At 42.4% G+C, this 19,798-nt stretch overlaps 1 protein-coding gene across 2 annotated transcripts in view; it reads right to left on the bottom strand.

Moving 5' to 3' along the window:
* Positions 1-19,798, bottom strand: part of LOC111970233 (serine/threonine-protein phosphatase 6 regulatory ankyrin repeat subunit C-like) — a 62,610-nt gene that overhangs the window by 22,177 nt on the left and 20,635 nt on the right. For both annotated transcript variants that reach the window (XM_023996854.2, XM_023996855.2), the window contains exons 12-27: positions 16,298-16,415; positions 16,130-16,198; positions 15,869-16,009; positions 15,731-15,790; positions 15,435-15,546; positions 14,848-14,919; positions 14,315-14,516; positions 14,056-14,143; positions 13,773-13,890; positions 13,342-13,561; positions 13,114-13,201; positions 9,451-9,534; positions 9,164-9,309; positions 8,838-8,920; positions 1,992-2,074; positions 1,657-1,748 (exon numbers count right to left, since the gene is read on the bottom strand). In XM_023996854.2, the coding sequence (XP_023852622.1) occupies positions 1,657-1,748; positions 1,992-2,074; positions 8,838-8,920; positions 9,164-9,309; positions 9,451-9,534; positions 13,114-13,201; positions 13,342-13,561; positions 13,773-13,890; positions 14,056-14,143; positions 14,315-14,516; positions 14,848-14,919; positions 15,435-15,546; positions 15,731-15,790; positions 15,869-16,009; positions 16,130-16,198; positions 16,298-16,415 (1,776 nt within the window). The remainder of the gene's footprint in view (positions 1-1,656; positions 1,749-1,991; positions 2,075-8,837; positions 8,921-9,163; positions 9,310-9,450; positions 9,535-13,113; positions 13,202-13,341; positions 13,562-13,772; positions 13,891-14,055; positions 14,144-14,314; positions 14,517-14,847; positions 14,920-15,434; positions 15,547-15,730; positions 15,791-15,868; positions 16,010-16,129; positions 16,199-16,297; positions 16,416-19,798) is intronic.

Raw genomic sequence — 19,798 nt, 5'->3', positions numbered from 1 at the left:
AAATTTCTTTAGCCTCCTGAGCCCACTACTGTTGTGTCGTCTGCAAACTTGATGATTGAGTTGGAGGTGTGCATGGCCACGCAGTCATGGGTGAACAGGTAGTACAGGAGGGGGCTGAGCACGCACCCTTGTAGGGCCCCAGTGTTGAGGATCAGCGAAGAGGAGATGTTGTTTCCTACCTTCACCACTTGGGGGCAGCCAGTCAGAAAGTCCAGGACCCAATTGCACAGGGTGGGGTTGAGAACCAGGGCCTCAAGCCTAATGAGCTTGGAGGGTACTATGGTGTTCAATGCTGAGCTGTAGTCAATGAACAGTATTCTTACATAGGTATTCCTCTTGTCCAGATGGGATAGGGCAGTGTGCAGTGTGATGGAGATTGCATCGTGTGTGGACCTGTTGGGGCGGTATGTAAACTGAAGTGGGTCTAGGGTGACAGGTAAGGTGATATGATCCTTGACTAGTCTCTCAAAGCACTTCATGATGACAGAAGTGAGTGCTACGGGGCGATAGTCATTTAATTTCAGTTATCTTTGCCTTCTTGGGTACAGGAACTATTGTGGCTATCTTGAAGCATGTGGGGACAGCAGACTGGGATAGGGAGCGATTGAATATGTCCGTAAATACACCAGCCAGCTGGTCTGCGCATGCTCTGAGGATGCGGCTAGGGATGCTGTCTGGGCCAGCAGCCTTGCGAGTGTTAACACGTTTAAATGTCTTACTCACGTTGGCCACAGAGAAGGAGAGTGGGGGCCCGCAGTCATTGTTCCATACAAGGATATACCGTGACGTTCTAAATTATTTTATTGAACAAAACAAACTTTGCAAGATTGCAAGATCGAATCCCCGAGCTGAAAAGGTAAAAATCTGTCATCCTGCCCCTGAATAAGGCAGTTAACCCACTGGTCCTAGGCCGTCATTGAAAATAAGAATCTGTTCTTAACTGACTTAATATTAAAATATATAAATAAAATCCATACTACGACGGTAAATATTGCTCCTCCGCCTGCCGCTAATCTAGTAGGCTTGTAGGTGCTTATGCATGTCGCACGTGGCTAGTCGAATGCCAAACTCTTCATTGAGACAATGCTGAAACATCAATCCATGGGCGAGTCAGTGCCACATTTTCATTTGTGCCGAAATTAAAATGAAAGAAAAGTTATCTTGCAAATTTAGCAGCTATGGTGTGAAATAAGCTTGAAATGACTTATCATTAATGGTGTGCTCATCAATCCACGTGCACCTTTTTTTACCCAAATAATTGTATTAAGTCATACACAAGTTTTACTGTGTGAAGTTTCAAATGCATTCCGTTATTACTAAATGTGCTCGGTATTTTAACATATTTTTTTTAGCACACAAACCATTTGATTAACAAAATATTGAAATCCGTAGTCTTCCTCAAATGAAGGGCATGATGACGGTCCTCAACTCGCAGCTCAGACACTTCATTCAGGAAAAATTGAGTTAGTCATGAGTTAGCCTGCCCTGGAGCAGGTTAGTTCTGAAGGATTCATTGCCATAGAAATGTACCTGGCTAAAAGGTGAGCCACGTTCGTGGTACTGGTTATGCCGAGTAGAACTCAGTTGACGAAAGTTACCTCGTACGTAGGATAGGGCTCTGGTCTTTTTTCACTAACCGACACGGTGGTGACTCACCCTCCTCATCGACAGCCATCACGGCTGCCCCCCGGCTGAGCAGCACCTGCACCACCGTAGCCAGACCATTCCTCGCAGCGATATGAAGGGGCCTGAGGAGGAAGAGGGGAGAGATAAGGGATAGACAGTCAATAGACCACCTGAGTAAACAAATCGCTAGGTTTTTAATGGTGTTAAACAGACCCAGCTTCAACTCTAACTTATCCCAACTCCTGGAGTTCAGAGTCACACCGTTTGAGAGTTGGAAAGAGCTGAGTGAGAGCTGAAACTGGGGTTTTCTACAGTGTTGAACAGTGTCATTAATGAAAGGCTGAGTAGCTGAGATGATGGCTCACATTTGCAGTGCACCGTTTGTTGCATTGATGAGGGAAGGGTCGCTGATCTCTCCCAGGATTAACAGGGCACACATCTCATGAGCCTGCCGGAGAAAACACATTAAGTAAGTAAGCCTTGTCCAAACCAGAATGGCCCATAGAGCAGGAGCCTATCTTCTGTCCCTGTAGCGTGAGACAGCTTGATGTACAAGTTCCCCCTGGACACTACGCCAGTCTGTCGCTGGGAAACACTAGGATTGGAACATCTAGTACTCTGATGGTTAAACTCATATGGAAACACACATGCCATATCCCTGCCACCTAATTTTTGCTTTGGTATCAACAGAAATACAAATGGGCAATCTAATGGATAAAGCACTTTTCCCAATGATATGTGGATCTATCATGACTTGGACTGCTGGTTTCCTGTAGAGTTGATAGAGGCCAGTTTTTAGATAACTTGGGTTGTGTATTTGGCTACAGTGGGTCAAAATTAAATAACAGAGGGTCGTGTATCAGCTAGATATATGATGGAGTGTCTTGCCTTTCTGCGGGACTTGAGTGACCGAGTGAGTGAGTAGGGATGGGCATTTTAAATGTTTTTATTATTCGAGTACTTGCATTATTTTTTTTCGAGTACTCGATTGAGTATTATTTTTAGAACACAAGACCCGCACCGGAAAACAATGTGTGCATTTATCTACAGGTAACTAACAAATAATGGAAACACTTGAGTAAATGAGGGATACAAAGTATACTGAGAGCAGGTGCTTCCACAGGTGCGGTTCTCGAGTTAATTAAGCAATTAACATCCCATCATTCTTAGGGTCATAACAGATTATCCATTATATTAAATGATATTCAAGTGGCCACTCTAACAATGAAAAGAAATGTCTTCAAAAATGGAAGGGAATCGGGAGGTAAGATCAGGTGGGACCACTCTAGCCAATGACAGAGCAGATACGCGTGTGAACAACAGGCACAACGTTATAAAAGCTGCGTTTCAAACACAAAAGACACTCCCTCCTCCACTTACCCTCGCCTTAAGCCCTTGGGAGAATCCCCACGGCCATCTTTGCCATCGGTCCAAACAATTAGCCAAGCAAGGGAAATTGGCAACGTTAGCCCTTCAACCCTCGTTAGTGATCGAGTGTGCAGGTGTACAATAAAGTTCACCACGGGGCCTGAAACTCCACATAATTCAATTCGCAATGATTGTAAATCCGCTAAGAAAAGTTAGCCAAAACTTAAAACCAACATCAATATGGCGAAGTCAACATACCACCAAGTAAAACATAATGTAAATAAGTTAGAAATTGTGGTAATGCACATGACAGCAAAAACATGTGTCATAAAAGTAATGTTTAGTTAGCTTGCGCATACAACTTTCCCTGACATTACACTTATACATGGCTATGTCCCCATAGGATGACAATGCCCCCATCCACAGGGAACGAGTGGTCACTGAATGGTTTGATGAGCATGAAAATGACGTAAACCATAAGCCATGACTGTCTCAGTCACTTATTGGATATTCTGGAACAGCGTCTTAGACAGCATTTTCCACCATCATCATCAACACACCCAATAATGGAATTTCTCGTGGATCAATGGTGTTGCATCTTGTGATGGGAAGATAAGAAAAATTGATAGTTACATATCTGGATATTATTTTTTGACAATATATCGTATCGTTTTGACAATATCACAATATTATTTTTTACACTAGTTGACTGTACCTCCACCAAAACGTCAAAATTTGTTCTCCATCTTTTTAAATAGGGAGCCAATTGTTTTCAGCACTTTTATTTCCATGACTGATCAAAACTCGTTTTTATCATGGCTCTCTCTTGTCCCTCTGCAGCAGACATGGTGAGCAATATTTAGAACATCGAAGCACAATAAAATCCCAGTACCGAATCGCAATACATATCGTAACGTGACGTCCTTGGCAATTCCCAGCCCAAGTCTCTTCCCTCCAATAGTTACAGACATATGTAGAATCTATGCCAAGGTGCATTGAGGCCGTTCTGGCTTGTGGTGGCTTAACGCCTTATTAAGACACTATGTTAGTGTTTCTTTATATTTGACAGTTACCTGTATATGCTAACAACACTACTGGGTTTTTCACGCTCAATAGTTTCCCGTTTGTAAAGAAGGGTCCACCACCCAAAGGACATCAGGCCAACTTGACAACTGTGGGAAGCATTAGAGTCAACATGGGCCAGCATCCCTGCGGAACGCTTACCACACCTTGTAGTCCATGCCCTGACGAATTGAGGCTGTTCTGAGGGAAAGGGGTGGGGGGGTTTGGTATACTAAGTGTAAATTCGTCAATTAAAAATACAAGTGCCATTTAAGATTCATTATTTAACCCATAAGTGTAAGATGGGGGAGGGGGGGTACTACTAAGCTACAGTGGGGCAAAAAAGTATTTAGTCAGCCACCAATTGTGCAAGTTCTCCCACTTAAAAAGATGAGAGAGGCCTGTCATTTTCATCATAGGTACACTTCAACTATGACAGACAAAATGAGAAAAAAAAATCCAGAAAATCACATTGTAGGATTTTGAATGAATTTATTTGCAAATTATGGTGGAAAATAAGTATTTGGTCAATAACAAAAGTTTCTCAATACTTTGTTATATACCCTTTGTTGGCAAATGACAGAGGTCAAACGTTTTCTGTAAGTCTTCACAAGGTTTCCACACACTGTTGCTGGTATTTTGGCCCATTCCTCCATGCAGATATCCTCTAGAGCAGTGATGTTTTGGGGCTGTTGCTGGGCAACACGGACTTTCAACTCCCTCCAAAGATTTTCTATGGGGTTGAGATCTGGAGACTGGCTAGGCCACTCCAGGACCTTGAAATGCTTCTTACGAAGCCACTCCTTCGTTGCCCGGGCGGTGTGTTTGGGATCATTGTCATGCTGAAAGACCCAGCCACGTTTCATCTTCAATGCCCTTGCTGATGGAGAGGTTTTCACTCAAAATCTCACGATACATGGCCCCATTCATTCTTTCCTTTACACGGATCAGTCGTCCTGGTCCCTTTGCAGAAAAACAGCCCCAAAGCATGATGTTTCCACCCCCATGCTTCACAGTAGGTATGGTGTTCTTTGGATGCAAATCAGCATTCTTTGTCCTCCAAACACGACGAGTTGAGTTTACCAAAAAGTTCTATTTTGGTTTCATCTGACCATATGACATTCTCCCAATCTTCTTCTGGATCATCCAAATGCTCTCTAGCAAACTTCAGACGGGCCTGGACATGTACTGGCTTAAGCAGGGGGACACGTCTGGCACTGCAGGATTTGAGTCCCTGGCGGCGTAGTGTGTTACTGATGGTAGGCTTTGTTACTTTGGTTCCAGCTCTCTGCAGGTCATTCACTAGGTCCCCCCGTGTGGTTCTGGGATTTTTGCTCACCGTTCTTGTGATCATTTTGACCCCACGGGGTGAGATCTTGCGTGGAGCCCCAGATCGAGGGAGATTATCAGTGGTCTTGTATGTCTTCCATTTCCTAATAATTGCTRCCACAGTTGATTTCTTCAAACCAAGCTGCTTACCTATTTGCAGATTCAGTCTTCCCAGCCTGGTGCAGGTCTACAATTTTGTTTCTGGTGTCCTTTGACAGCTCTTTGGTCTTGGCCATAGTGGAGTTTGCAGTGTGACTGTTTGAGGTTGTGGACAGGTGTCTTTTATACTGATAACAAGTTCAAACAGGTGCCATTAATACAGGTAACGAGTGGAGGACAGAGGAGCCTCTTAAAGAAGAAGTTACAGGTCTGTGAGCCAGAAATCTTGCTTGTTTGTAGGTGACCAAATACTTATTTTCCACCATAATTTGCAAATAAATTCATAAGAAATCCTACAATGTGATTTTCTGGATTTTCCCCCCTCATTTTGTCTGTCATAGTTGAAGTGTACCTATGATGAAAATTACAGGCCTCTCTCATCTTTTTAAGTGGGAGAACTTGCACAATTGGTGGCTGACGAAATACTTTTTTGCCCCACTGTATATGGTTTTGAATTTGAATTTCAGACCACATTAAGTATTAAACAAATGTGGTGATGAAACATTTTATTTGGCCTTACTACTATTAGCCCATACAAAGGCATTGAATAACAGATCCACTCCATGGAGCCCCCCCAAAAATCTAAAGGAAGTTTGTTTTTAAGTGTCTATCCTATATCTGAGATATATATATATATATTAATGTCTCCTGATCTTATATATATATATTTTTACATGTATTTAACCCCTTATTTTTGTCAATAAACAGTCTCCATATATACAGTACTTCCATTAATGTTTGACTGGTACCGGGGGACCTTCGAGTCTTGCGAGGCTTGTGGGCATCCTAGAGCAAAACAACCGACATGTACAGTACATGTTCACCTTTACACAGATGGGTCATATCAGTGGGTAGGCTAAACTGTTCGGACGCTACAGACAATTTTGTGAGAAGACCGATTTTCTCATGGTCTGACAAACACCGTTCTAGCTGTGTCACCTTTCACCGCAGACGTATAAGTATTGCATAGGTGGTGGATTCAGACCTATCCAATAAAAAAAAACTGATATCTCTAGCTTAAACTGACAGATTTTAATGGGGATATTTGTATTATGTTAATTCGATTTCTGCGGGGGCAGAAAACAAGACAGTATCTGGTGTGACCAACATTTGCCTCATGCAGCGCGACACATCTCCTTCGCATTGAGTTGATCAGGCTGTTGATTGTGGCCTGTGGAATGCTGTCTCCCTCCTCTTCAATGGCCTACTGGTTAGAGTGTTGGGCCAGTGATCGAATCTCCGAGCTGACAAGGTAAAAATCTGTKGTTCTGCCCCTGAACAAAGCAGTTAACCCATTGTTCCCTGGTAGGCCGTCATTGTAATTAAGAATGTTTTCTTAACTGACTTGCCTAGTTAAATAAAGGTMAAAATAAATAAATAAATGAAATAGCTGTGAAGTTGCTGGATCTTGGCGGGAACTGGAACACGCTGTCATACACGTCGATCCAGAGCATCCCAAACATGCTCAACAGGTGACATGTCTGGTGAGTATGCAGGCCATGGAAGAACTGGGACATTTTCAGCTTCCAGGAATTGTGTACAGATCCTTGCGACATGGGGTAGTGCATTATCATGCTGTAACATGCGGTGATGGCAGTGGGTGAATGGGCCTCAGGATCTCATCATGTATCTTTGTGCATTCAAATTGCCATCGATAAAATGGAAATGTGTTCGTTATCCATAGCTTTTGCCTGCTCATACCATAACCCCACCACCATGGGGCTCTGATCACAACGTTGCCAACAGCAAACCGCTCACCCACACGACGCCATACACGTGGGTATGCGGTTAGACTTACTGCCAAATTCTCTAAAACGAAGTTGGAGGCAGCTTATGGTAGGGAAATTAACATTAAATTCTCTGGCAACAGCTCTGGTGGGCATTCCTGCAGTCAGCATGCCAATTGCACATTCCCTCATAACATGAGGCATCTTTGGCATTGTGTTGTGTGACAAAACTGAACATTGTAGTGGCCTTTTAAGTAACATGCCGTTTAATCAGCTTCTTGATATGCCACACCTGTCAGGTGGATGGATTATCTTGGAAAAGGAGAAATGCTCGTTAACCGGGATGTAATCAAATTTGTGCCCAAAATTGTGACATAAGCTTTTTGTGCGTATGGAACATTTCTGGGATCTTTTATTTCAGCTCATGAAACATGGGACCAACACTTTACACTTTATATTTTTGTTCAGTGTATAAAGTTAGTGAAAACCATTTCTAAGATGCATACTTTAGGTTTTTCCAAATGCACTTCACTCGCGCATAAGAGAGAGAGGCTTGTTCTACCAGTGCTGGCACAMGCGCAGATCAAATACACCGKTGAGATGCCGATTAAGCTGTTTACATGTCCTAATCATTTGAAAGATTGCTCAGAAAATCATGTTTTGTTATTGGCGTATGCTTACTTCCTTTATTACCTTACGTCGATTCAGATAAGCAGAGTAAGGTGCTTACATTCAAAGACTCAATCATGGACAAGGAGAGTTGAGGCTGCTTCGCGTGATGTATTGTTGTCTTCCTTCTTGCCCGTGTGCGGTTGTCTGTGCCGAATAACGTTTGTACCATGTTTTGTGCTGCTACCATGTTGTGTTGTCATGTGTTGCTGCCATGCCGTTGTCGTCTTAGTTCTCTCTTTACGTAGTGTTGTGGTGTCTCTCGTCGTGATGGGTGTTTTGTTCTCTATTTTTATTTTAAATCCCAGCTCCCAGCCCCCCGCCTTTTGCTAGGCCGTCATTGTAAATAAGAATTTGTTCTTAACTTACTTGCCTAGCTAATTAAAGGTAAAAAAAATGAATAATGCCATACTTGGCCTTCTGCCATAATCAGTTTAATATTGAATAATTACTGTGCATACTCAATTATTCCAAAACGGCAGCTTGTTGTTGGAAAACACATTTCCCTACTTCAATCAACCAGAGAATGTAGCTTGAGTATGTATCCCATCCGTTAGATACGTTTTAAATTGGCATTTATTTCTGAGCGCAAGTGAGAGAGACACGGAGGGGAAAGAGAATTTATGGAGAAGAACTGTGTGATGCTTGGCTTGGTTTCACTTTTGTTGTGCCCCGGAAATGCACTTGTAAAAATGAAAACACCAGGGTCAAAGCAAATTAATGTTGTCTTAAAGACCAAAAAAGAAATACATTCGGGAAAAAATGTCACTTGCACATTACACCAAAATGTAAAAATAACAAAAATGTAATCTCTGGTTAAAGATTGAGTTTTGACATGCGTTTGAGTACTCATGCCTATGAGTGAGTGAGTGAGCGATCAAYCATGCGTGCTCCCACCTTGCTGCAGGCCAGGTGAAGGGCGGTGTTCTCGTTGACATCCAGCAGGGTCAGGTCTGCCTTGGCCTGGTGCAGCAGGACCTCTGTTGGGTTAACACATCTCTAACAATTACACAATCATCAGTATCATCATCATCGTCGTTAGGCTGCAGAACAGTCCACAACAAGCTTCCTCCAGTTGCTATAGTCACTATCAGTTCATAAATACATGTAATAAATGAATATAAAATAAAACAAATGACATTTCAAACTAATAAGACCACTAAATGGTCAGTTTTCATATTTACTGGATCAATGATCACATTTCCTCATTTCTGGTCACTCACCGACGGCTGCAGTCTGTCCGTTGTTGGCGGCAACCATCAATGCGGAGTGTCCGGTGGTGTCCACCGCATTGACCTCTGCCCCCTGAACCAGGGCCAGCTGCAGCCCGGCCACACTCTCTGAATAGGCAGCTGCGTGCAACGGGGTCCTTCAGGCACAGCCCAGGTCAGCCACAACCAGGCAGACAGACAGACAGGTAAGCAACAGTGGCAAGCTGCAATACACTAGACTAGAAAGAGCCCCGTACGAAAATGCATAGGAAGAAACTAAAAATAGACATGACACGCACCTTCCTTTGGCATCTCTGATGTTCACCATCTGAGTTCCGACGGTCTCTACCAGTAGTTCAGCAGCACCATCATGGCCATTTATTCTGGAAAGGAGCAAGAAAACATCCTCCAGCTCTCTTGTCAAAAAGGAGAGCAACATTCTGATGGATTCAATGCCAGAGCTGATCATCTGATAGAAGAATACAGAAACCAGAAGTAGTGCTGTTTGATTATAAATGCACTATGCATTATGTGGGTTGAATTCTGTAACACAGAATAAAACAATAAATAAAAGTCCCATGATGGTAGTGACTGCCCATTACTACTGATCACTTATTAATCATAATTTATTCACATGACTTTAATAAAATATTTCAGTTGTGTATATTACATTTATTTTACAAGATGATTATTATTTAAGTCCATGTCATCATCTCATCTCTATAGAGCTGCTGTATATGCTGTCTGACAAAATCACTATTTTAGTAGTTCTTCGAAGTAAATAAGGCATACTTTTGAGACTGCTGAATACCAACTATCAATCACTTACCAACTCCGGTCCTCCAGTACCCCCAAAASTACACATCCAAACCTTGAGCTTTATAACAAAATAGATCAGTTGGAGTAGCACTTGCGAGGCACAGCTGAGCATAAATTAAAATAATTTTCTTTTTTATTTGACTGGACTGATGGTACCTGCATCTCATGGTCATGGTGCTTTCAAGACAACTAGGAACTCTGAAAAAAGGAGGCCAAATCAAGATGTCAGTGAACTTCAGGTCAGAAAGTCAGAGTTCTAGAAAGATGCCAGTTTCCGAGTTGGATGACCATTCAAACCGATTTTTCCCAGTCGGATCTCGTTTTCCCCCCACATAGTTCCCAGTTGTCTTTAACGCACTTAAGTCAGAATTGTCAGAATTCACAGTTGTTTTGAACAGGCATTAGTCTCAGTGGAGTGAGGGAGAGAGCAGCAGAGGGTCCACCTCTCACGGTCCCTGCTCTTTTCTTCCTTTCCTCTGGGTGAGACTGATCAGAGACAGGGGACACCGTCTACCACCTGATGGTCAAACTCAAGTCGCACCGCATCTGCCTCATGCACAAATTCATATTGTTCCTATGACCAGGGAAAGTGGAATTCTCCTCCATATTAAAATAGACAAGCTGCTAATAATAATAAAAATACAGGGCTATCGATACACTTGGCTACTCATTCATTGCAGTGCGAGTGGAATTAGAGAGAAGCGCGCTGTGTTTGAAATAGTGTTGAATACAAAGTGCTGACAGTGATGAATACAAACTTAAACATGAACTCACTCATAAAAACAGCAGCTCTTTGCTGTAATCTTTGACAGTCTCTCTGTGGTCATGGTTTTAAAAGTTATTAAATCTTACGTAGGCTAGTATCAAACTTTGTGGTGGCCGTGGAAGCTGTAGGTAGCTCAAATCACTATGCCTGTCCGATTGAGTAGGTGCACTCGATCTAGCCACATATCTCCCGGTCATCCAGGTAGGCGGAGTTTGTCTTTTCAGACAAATCAAATAGTTAAAAATGGGAACACTTTGATTGAAATACACCTCCAGCCAACATCGCAACACGGGYAAAAAAAAGAGCTGATGGCTTTATCGTCGGCTTTTCTACACAAATGTTTGGTGATTGACTAGGAATGCCTTACAGATCGACCAGTCTATCGTGATTGACCGGTTGGTGACCACTAATGTTGAATACTGGCCGCTGGAAACTACAACTCCCTACTAGAGGTCGATCGATTAATCAGAATGGCCGATTAATTAGGGGCGATTTCAAGTTTACATAACAATAGGAAATCGGTATTTTTGGACACGGATTTGGCAGTTTAAAAAAGATTTACACCTTAATTTAATCTTTATTTAACTAGACAAGTCAGTTAAGAACACATTCTTATTTTCAATGACGGCCTAGGAACGGTGTGTTAACTGCCTCGTTCAGGGGCAGAARGACAGATTTTTACCTTGTCAGCTCGGGGGATTCAATCTTGCAACGTTAACTAGTCCAACGCTCCAACCACCTGATTACATTGCACTCCACGAGGAGCCTGCCTGTTACGCGAATGCAGTAGAAGCCAAGGTAAGTTGCTAGCTAGCATTAAACTTATCTTATAAAAAACAATCAATCATAATCACTAGTTAACTACACATGGTTGATGATATTACTAGTTTATCTAGCYTGTCCTGRGTTGCATATAATCGATGCGGTGCGTATCATTGCTCCAATGTGTACCTAACCATAAACTTCAATGCCTTTCTTAAAATCAATACACAGAAGTATATATTTTTAAACCTCCATATTTAGCTAAAATAAATCCAGGTTAGCAGGCAATATTAACCAGGTGAAATTGTGTCACTTCTCTTGCGTTCATTGCACGCAGAGTCAGTGTATATGCAACAGTTTGGGCTGCCTAATTTGCCAGAATTTTACGTAATTATGACATAACATTGAAGGTTGTGCAATGTAACAGGAATATTTAGACTTATGGATGCCACCCGTTAGATAAAATACGGAACGGTTRRGTATTTCACTGAAAGAATAAACGTCTTGTTTTCGAGATGATKGTTTCCGGATTCGACCATATTAATGACCTAWGGCTCGTATTTCTGTGTGTTATTATGTTATAACTAAGTCTATGATTTGATAGAGCAGTCTGACTGAGCGGTGGTAGGCAGCAGCAGGCTCGTAAGCATTCATTCAAACAGCACTTTCGTGCGTTTTGCCAGAAGCTCTTCGCTGTGCTTCAAGCCTACAAACTCCCAAGATTAGGCTGGTGTAACCGATGTGAAATGGCTAGCTAGTTAGCGGGGTGCGCGCTAATAGCGTTTCAAACGTCACTCGCTCTGAGACTTGGAGTAGTTATTCCCCTTGCTCTGCATGGGTAACGCTGCTCGAGGGTGATGTTGTCGTTGTGTTCCTGGGTCGAGCCCAGGTAGGAGCGAGGAGAGGGACGGAAGCTATACTGTTACACTGGCAATACTAAAGTGCCTATAAGAACATCCAATAGTCAAAGTATATGAAATACAAATGGTATAAGAGAAATAGTCCTAATAACTACAACCTAAAACTTCTACCTGGGAAATTGAAGACTCATGTTAAAAGGAACACCAGCTTTCATATGTTCTCATGTTCTGAGCAAGGAACTTAAACGTTAGCTTTCTTACATGGCACAATGCACTTTTACTTTCTTCTCCAACACTTTGTTTTTGCATTATTTAAACCAAATTGAACATGTTTCATTATTTATTTGAGGCTCAATTGATTTTATTGATATATTATATTAAGTTAAAATAAGTGTTCATTCAGTATTGTTGTAATTGTCATTATTACAAAAAAAAAAAAAAAAAAAAAAAGACCGATTAATCGGCATCGGCTTGTTTTGGCCCTCCAATAATTGGTATTGGTATCGGAGTTGAAAAATCATAAATCGGTCGACCTCTACTCCCTACTACTGCACACAGTCCAGGTTTGAGCTGATTTCTAAAAGAGAAACTGCAGTGAGAAAATGCGCATTGAGCTCACAGAAAAAAACTAAATGGAATTAAAATAATTGAACAGACGTTGGTCAATTAGTTTAACAACCTGAAAAATTAGCAACATTTCAGTTAATCACTCAGCACTACCTAGAAAGGCAGGGGGAACCAGTCGTGGTACTCACAGAGCACAGTGCAATGGGGTGAAGGGGTTTCCTTCCTGTATGCTAAATGTTTTGTGGTCTAGTAAAACATCCAAACAGTCCTCGTGCCCTGAAAGAGAAAAAAGATGAGTCAGACAACGGTTCACAGTTTAGGAGCAACGAGTTCTCTCCATGCCAGCTAGCCAAATCCTATACTTGTGAGTTATTCACCACGGTTATTTGTAGCCCCTCCATGAAGGCGTGTCTCACCGTGGTAGGCTGCCCAGTGAGCGGGAGTGTATCCGTTGTAGTCCAACAAGGAGTCCAGGGGGTCGGTGCTTGTGACACCCTGCAGCAGGCTGAGCAGGAGCTCCATGTGGCCGCAGGAGGAGGCCAGGTGCAGGGGTGTGCGTCCCCGAGACTCCCTGCACAGAGCAGAGGCTCCGTGCTCGAGCAGGGCCGACACACAGTCCTCACAGCCCATCGCCGCCTGGAGGAAGAGGCAAAGAGTTACAGAGGATGAACTCATCACTGCCAAGAGGAAGAAAGGACAGAAGGAGAAAAGAGAAAGGAAAGAGAAAAGAGAGAGCGCCGCGAGACGGAGAGAGTGAAAGAGAAGAACAGATGAAAGGCATAAGTGTTTCAGACCACCACAGTAGGTTGGGCAAGATAAGACATATACACATGGTGGAGAAACTCACAGCTCTGTGTAGAGCAGTGCGGCCTCTCTTGTCAGCGGTGTCAGCCCCGGCTCCCTTCTCCAGCAAGATGTGGACACAGTCAGTGTGACTGCCCAGAGCTGCCAGCATCAGAGCCGTCCTGCACACGCGCACACACACAAGGTTAAACAGGGAACCCTCTACTAGAGCATTGTTGTAAAACATTTTTAAAGAACCGCTGACATTGTAGGAAACTAAAAAATCCTCTGTTCTTCCATTCTAGTGGGTGCACATAATGTTCAATAAATTAATGACAGTCACTCACTGTCCCTGTATGTCGACGATATCGATGACGTCAGCCTTCTCTCCTCGGTTGACCAGCATGAGCAGACAGTCTGTTTGGCCGTTGGAAGCTGGAGGTGGTGACGGAGACAGTCAAATATTGAGACAAGCACACACAATGAAGAGCAGGGAGAACGCAACACGGAGAGGAGTGAAAATATGAACATGTGCTCAAACACATACAAACACCAAGAGGATCAGAATCGAACAACCACCCAATAGAGTGCAACATACACACACACCTGCGACATGAAGCGGGGTCCACTTGCGGCGGCGCTCCTTGAGGTGGCAGGAGGCCCCGTGGGACAGCAGTACCTCCACGCACTGAGCATGTCCCCGCTGCGCTGCCAGGTAGAGGGCGGTGTGCCCCCTCGCGTCCCGAACATCCAGACTCACCAGCGTCTCAGACAACACCCCCAACGCCTCACAGTGACCATTATACGCCTGGTTGAGGGAAAAGGGCAGGGAATACAAGACTGTGAGAATGGCAGAGGGTCACTGTGTTAATGGGATATTTATTTCACTCCAACTTCAAAACCAGCACCTCATAACAGTGTGAGAACGGGGGTCATGCGGATAAATGTGTCAATGAATTGGGTGACTGTGTTAAATGGATAGTTAGTTCACTCCAACTTTGAATTGGCACTGTAGAACAAAGAGAGGGCAGTAATAAAACTAATGTGATGGGTTAATCAGAAGTTAAACCAATAGACAGTACAATGAAACGGAACGTCGGGCCAGAGGAAACGAGGCTAAGCGGGTGTACTGTACTCACGGCTAAGTGCAAAGGGCTAACTGGAACACTGCTCTCCACGTCTCCCAAACAGTTGAACGACATCTCCAATAGCTGGGGAACAGAGGGACAAAGGGAGGAGTTTGCAACCTGTACATACCATTTACTAAGATCACTGCACTTCCCAAAGGAAGCCAGAAAATAGTACACATTCATCTGAGTTTATCCCTCTGAAGAAGAAGCAACAGTAAATGCTTTACCGACACCCAACAGCCAATCTCAACTCCTAAAAAGGTGTGGCTGAAAATACAACTTAATTACAAAGGCCATTACCAGTTCCAAACCCTTACATTTCAGAACCATTTTGAAGTACAACTTTGGATGCATCTCAATACTCTAAATTGATGTATTTTCCTCTTCTTTATCTGCACTGATCTGAAATCAACAGCCTAGTGAACGCGATATGGTTGGATATCTACTAGGACTTTGCAGTCACTTGTTCTGTTGTTTCATAGTGCAGACGAAGACGAGGAGGGTAAGCCCCTATTGAAAAGACAACATGATTCGGTCTCATCTTTCCCGGTATGTCTGTAGCACGCACACACTGGTAGTCCCTCCTACTGACTCACCAGCTCCAGGTTCTGCTTGTTTCCGTGGGCTGCTGCATAGTGGACTGCGCTATAACCCTTGGTGTTCCTAAGAGCTGGGTCAGCCCCATTATCCAGCAGATACTCTAAACAACTGTGAAAGGTCAATCAACAAGCCGTCAAATACATGGGCAGGTTAACCTTAACTGCAAACCATTGRCAAAAATAATACATTTCTAAATGGTTCCCATCTTCTGAGAAAGCAAAATGTTAGGGCTTGGTTAGATTGCATGTCTTATGTTTGATAGAAACAGACTAAATCATGGTATGGGACTTACAAAAAGGCCTCCTTGGCCCTCTCCTCACTATGGTGTCCAACTGAGTAATGTCTGTCCACTCTGAAACAAAAACCAAATGTCAGTCAAATTTTGGTCTGGTATCTTTTAGCCCCCCTGTGTGTTATCTGTGCGTCTCACCGGCGGAAGGTCTGTGAGGCAGCGGCATAGTGCAGGGGGCTGCAGCCCTTCTGGTCCAGCTCGTTCACCTCGGCACCAGCACTCACCAGGGCAACCGTGCACTGGTAGCTCCCATTCGCCGCAGCGTAGTGCAAAGGAGCTCTGCCATGGGAGACGGGAGAGAAGTCACACTCACAGGAGAAGAGAATGAAATAGAATTCACTGAATGACAAAATATTACGGGGAAAAACACATTTGTTGAATTCTAAAATGAGACCACACCTTCCCAATGTGTCCTTGTTACTCAAGTCAGCACCACTGCTCAACAGCAAGTTAAGACATTCAACGTTTCTGCCATCAAAGAGAGAACAGAAATACAAATGAGACGATTATACAACCACTACCAAAAAGCTCACTCTTCATTCAAAATGTGTGTGAACGTGCGCTCACCCTCCAGAGGCAGCGGCGTGCAGGCAGGTTCTCCCCAAGCTGTCTGGGGTGTTTATGTCAAAACCGGCTGATAGCACGTGCTCGTTGCTCAGAGATGATACAATGCTGTACAGCTGACCTGCAGAAAGCACAACACAAAACAGGAAGTGATGTCATACGTGGTGACCACATTGGTCTGTTTCCTAACATGACACTGAATGAGGAAAAGCAAGAAGTTAAAGAATGTGTTGTATGTAAATGCCCTCTCACATTCTATCTGGTAGAGCACTACTTAGGTCAATTTGAATGTACACTAGAGGTCGACCGATTATGATTTTTCAACGCCGATACCGATTATTGGAGGACCAAAAAAGCCGATACTGATTAAATCGGCCGACTTTTTATATTTATTTGTAATAATGACAATTACAACAATACTGAATGAACACTTATTTTAACTTAATATAATACATCAATAAAATCAATTTAGCATCAAATAAATAATGAAACATGTTCAATTTGGTTTAAATAATGCAAAAACAAAGTGTTGGAGAAGAAAGTAAAAGTGCAATATGTGCCATGTAAGAAAGCTAACGTTTAAGTTCCTTGCTCAGAACATATGAAAGCTGGTGGTTCCTTTTAACACGAGTCTTCAATATTCCCAGGTAAGAAGTTTTAGGTTGTAGTTATTATAGGAATTATATGACTATTTCTCTCTATACCATTTGTATTTCATTAACCTTTGACTATCAAGTCTGAATATTTTGTCTGTTACCACTGATAACCTGAATGACCTTAGAAAGTTTTGGAATGCTATTAAGTCTATGTCTGGTAACAGTAATGTTAATGATTTACCGTCATGTGTTTTGAGGGACTCTGTTGCCATATATGACAAAACTGAAATGCTGAATTGTTTCAATGAGCACTTTGTATCATCTGGTAGGCTGTTTGATTCAGTGTCCTCTGTCTCTGTACAACCCTGTGTGGATGAACCAGTGAGAGCTGGTCAAACTTTTAGCTTTTTGCCATTCTCAGTGCAGGTGGTACATAAAGCTCTGAAATCCTTAGATCAAAGAAAGCCTGCAGGTCCTGATCTTTTGGATCCCTGCTTTTTAAATCTGGCAGCTGATTTCATAGCTGCACCACTTACATATCTGTTCAATCTAACCCTGGAATGTAATGAAATTCCAAAGATCTGGAAATCAGCATTTGTCCTACCACTTTTAAAAAGGGGAGATCCAACTCTTTTAAATAATTATAGGCCAATCTCAAAGCTGTCACCCCTGGTGAAAATACTTGAAACCCTTGTAAGTGAACAGCTAAAATAGTTTTTATTTACTAACTCTATTTTATCAATGTACCAATCGGGCTTCAGGAAGAAGCATAGCACAATTACAGCAGCCATGAAGGTTTTAAATGATATCACTGAAGCCCTTGACAAAAAACAGCACTGTGTCTCACTTTTTATTGATCTCTCTAAGGCTTTTGATACAGTTGATCATGCTATACTAAGGCAGAGATTGCCTAGACCTACAGTCTTTCGGAGCATGCAGTTGCATGGTTTGCTAACTATCTGTCTGATAGAACTCAGTGCACTCAATTMGATGGGCTTATGTCTGTTAAATTGTCTGTCCTGAATGGTGTGCCCCAAGGCTCTGTACTTGGTCCTCTCTTATTCACTATTTATATAAAMGATTTAGACAAAAATGTCCAAAATGCACAACTTRATTTTTATGCTGATGATACTGTTATTTACTGTTGTGCCTCGTCTCTTACAAAAGCTTTCCAGAACTTGCAAACTGCTTTTTATACTGTTCAACATACTTTGTGTCAATTGAAGCTTATCCTCAATACTGACAAAACTAAACTAATGGTGTTTTCTAATGCAAGAAATAGACCTCTGAACCTTTCACCTATTACTACCTGTCAGGGCAAGGAGATTGAGGTTGTAACCTCATATAAATATCTTGGAATTCTAATTGATGACGGCCTCTCTTTTAAATTGCATATTCAACAACTTACAAAAAAATTGAAGCTGAAATTGGGATTTTATTTTAYGAATAAGGCCTGTTTTTCTTTTGAAGCCAGAAGGAGGCTAGTATCAGCTACATTTATGCCTTTACTAGACTATGGGGATATTTTATATATGAATGCTTCCGCTCAGTGTTTGAGATCAATTGACACTCTTTACCATGGCACTTTGAGATTTATTTTAAACTGCAAAACCCTTACGCACCACTGCACTTTGTATACCAGGGTTGGCTGGCCTTGGGTTGGCGAGCCTCTAGTCACTCGTAGGCTCAGTCACTGGTATACGTTTATTTACAAAGCCATTTTGGGTTTACTACCTTTTTATTTGGCCATTTTTATTGTTCAGAAATGTGGTGGGTACTCTCTTCATTCGCTGGACTTTATCCTGCGAACTGAATTTGGCAAAAGGTCTTTTATGTACTCTGCGCCATCGTCTTGGAACACCTTACAAAATAATTTTAAACTGGAAGAACTTGTCCCGATTGGTGTTTTTAAATCACTGATGAAGGATTTTGAGGCTGATTCCCTGACCTGTCAATGTTTTTAATTTGRTGTTTTTGATTTTGTTATACTCTTSTGAATTCAATGGTTTTTCCTAGATTACTTGTAGTTTTTCATGTTGTCTGTCTGTAATTTTTGTAATGACTTGGTGCTGCCTATCTTGGCCAGGACGCTCTTGAAAAATGTATTTTAAATCTCAATGAGCCCTTCCTGGTTAAATAAAGGTTAAATTAAAAATAAAWATAAATATTGGATGTTCTTATAGGCACTTTAGTATTGCCAGTGTAACAGTATAGCTTCCATCCCTCTCCTCGCTCCTACCTGGGCACGAACGAGGAACACATCGACAACAGCCACCCTCAAAGCAGCGTTACCCATGCAGAGCAAGGGGAACAACTACTCCAAGTCTCAGAGCGAGTGACGTTTGAAACGCTATTGGCGCGCACCCCGCTAACTAGCTAGCCATTTCACATCGGTTACACCAGCCTAATCTCGGGAGTTGATAGGCTTGAAGTCATAAACAGCAGAGCTGCTGGCAAAACGCACGAAAGTGCTGTTTGAATGAATGCTTACGAGCCTGCTGCTGCCTACCACCGCTCAGTCAGACTGCTCTATCAAATCATAGACTTAGTTATAACATAATAACACACAGAAATACGAGCCTTAGGTTATTAATATGGTCGAATTCGGAAACTATCATCTCGAAAACAAGACGTTTATTCTTTCAGTGAAATACGGAACCGTTCCGTAATTTATCTAACGGGTGGCATCCATAAGTCTAAATATTCCTGTTACATTGCACAACCTTCAATGTTATGTCATAATTACGTAAAATTCTGGCAAATTAGATGGCCCAAACTGTTGCATATACACTGACTCTGCGTGCAATGAACGCAAGAGAAGTGACACAATTTCACCTGGTTAATATTGCTGCTAACCTGGATTTATTTTAGCTAAATATGCAGGTTTAAAAATATATACTTCTGTGTA

Source organism: Salvelinus sp. IW2-2015, linkage group LG11 (genome assembly GCF_002910315.2).
Source record: "Salvelinus sp. IW2-2015 linkage group LG11, ASM291031v2, whole genome shotgun sequence".
NCBI classification, from domain to species: Eukaryota; Metazoa; Chordata; class Actinopteri; order Salmoniformes; family Salmonidae; genus Salvelinus; species Salvelinus sp. IW2-2015.
Note: the sequence above shows the minus strand (reverse complement) of the source record. Positions and strands in the feature narration are given on the sequence as shown.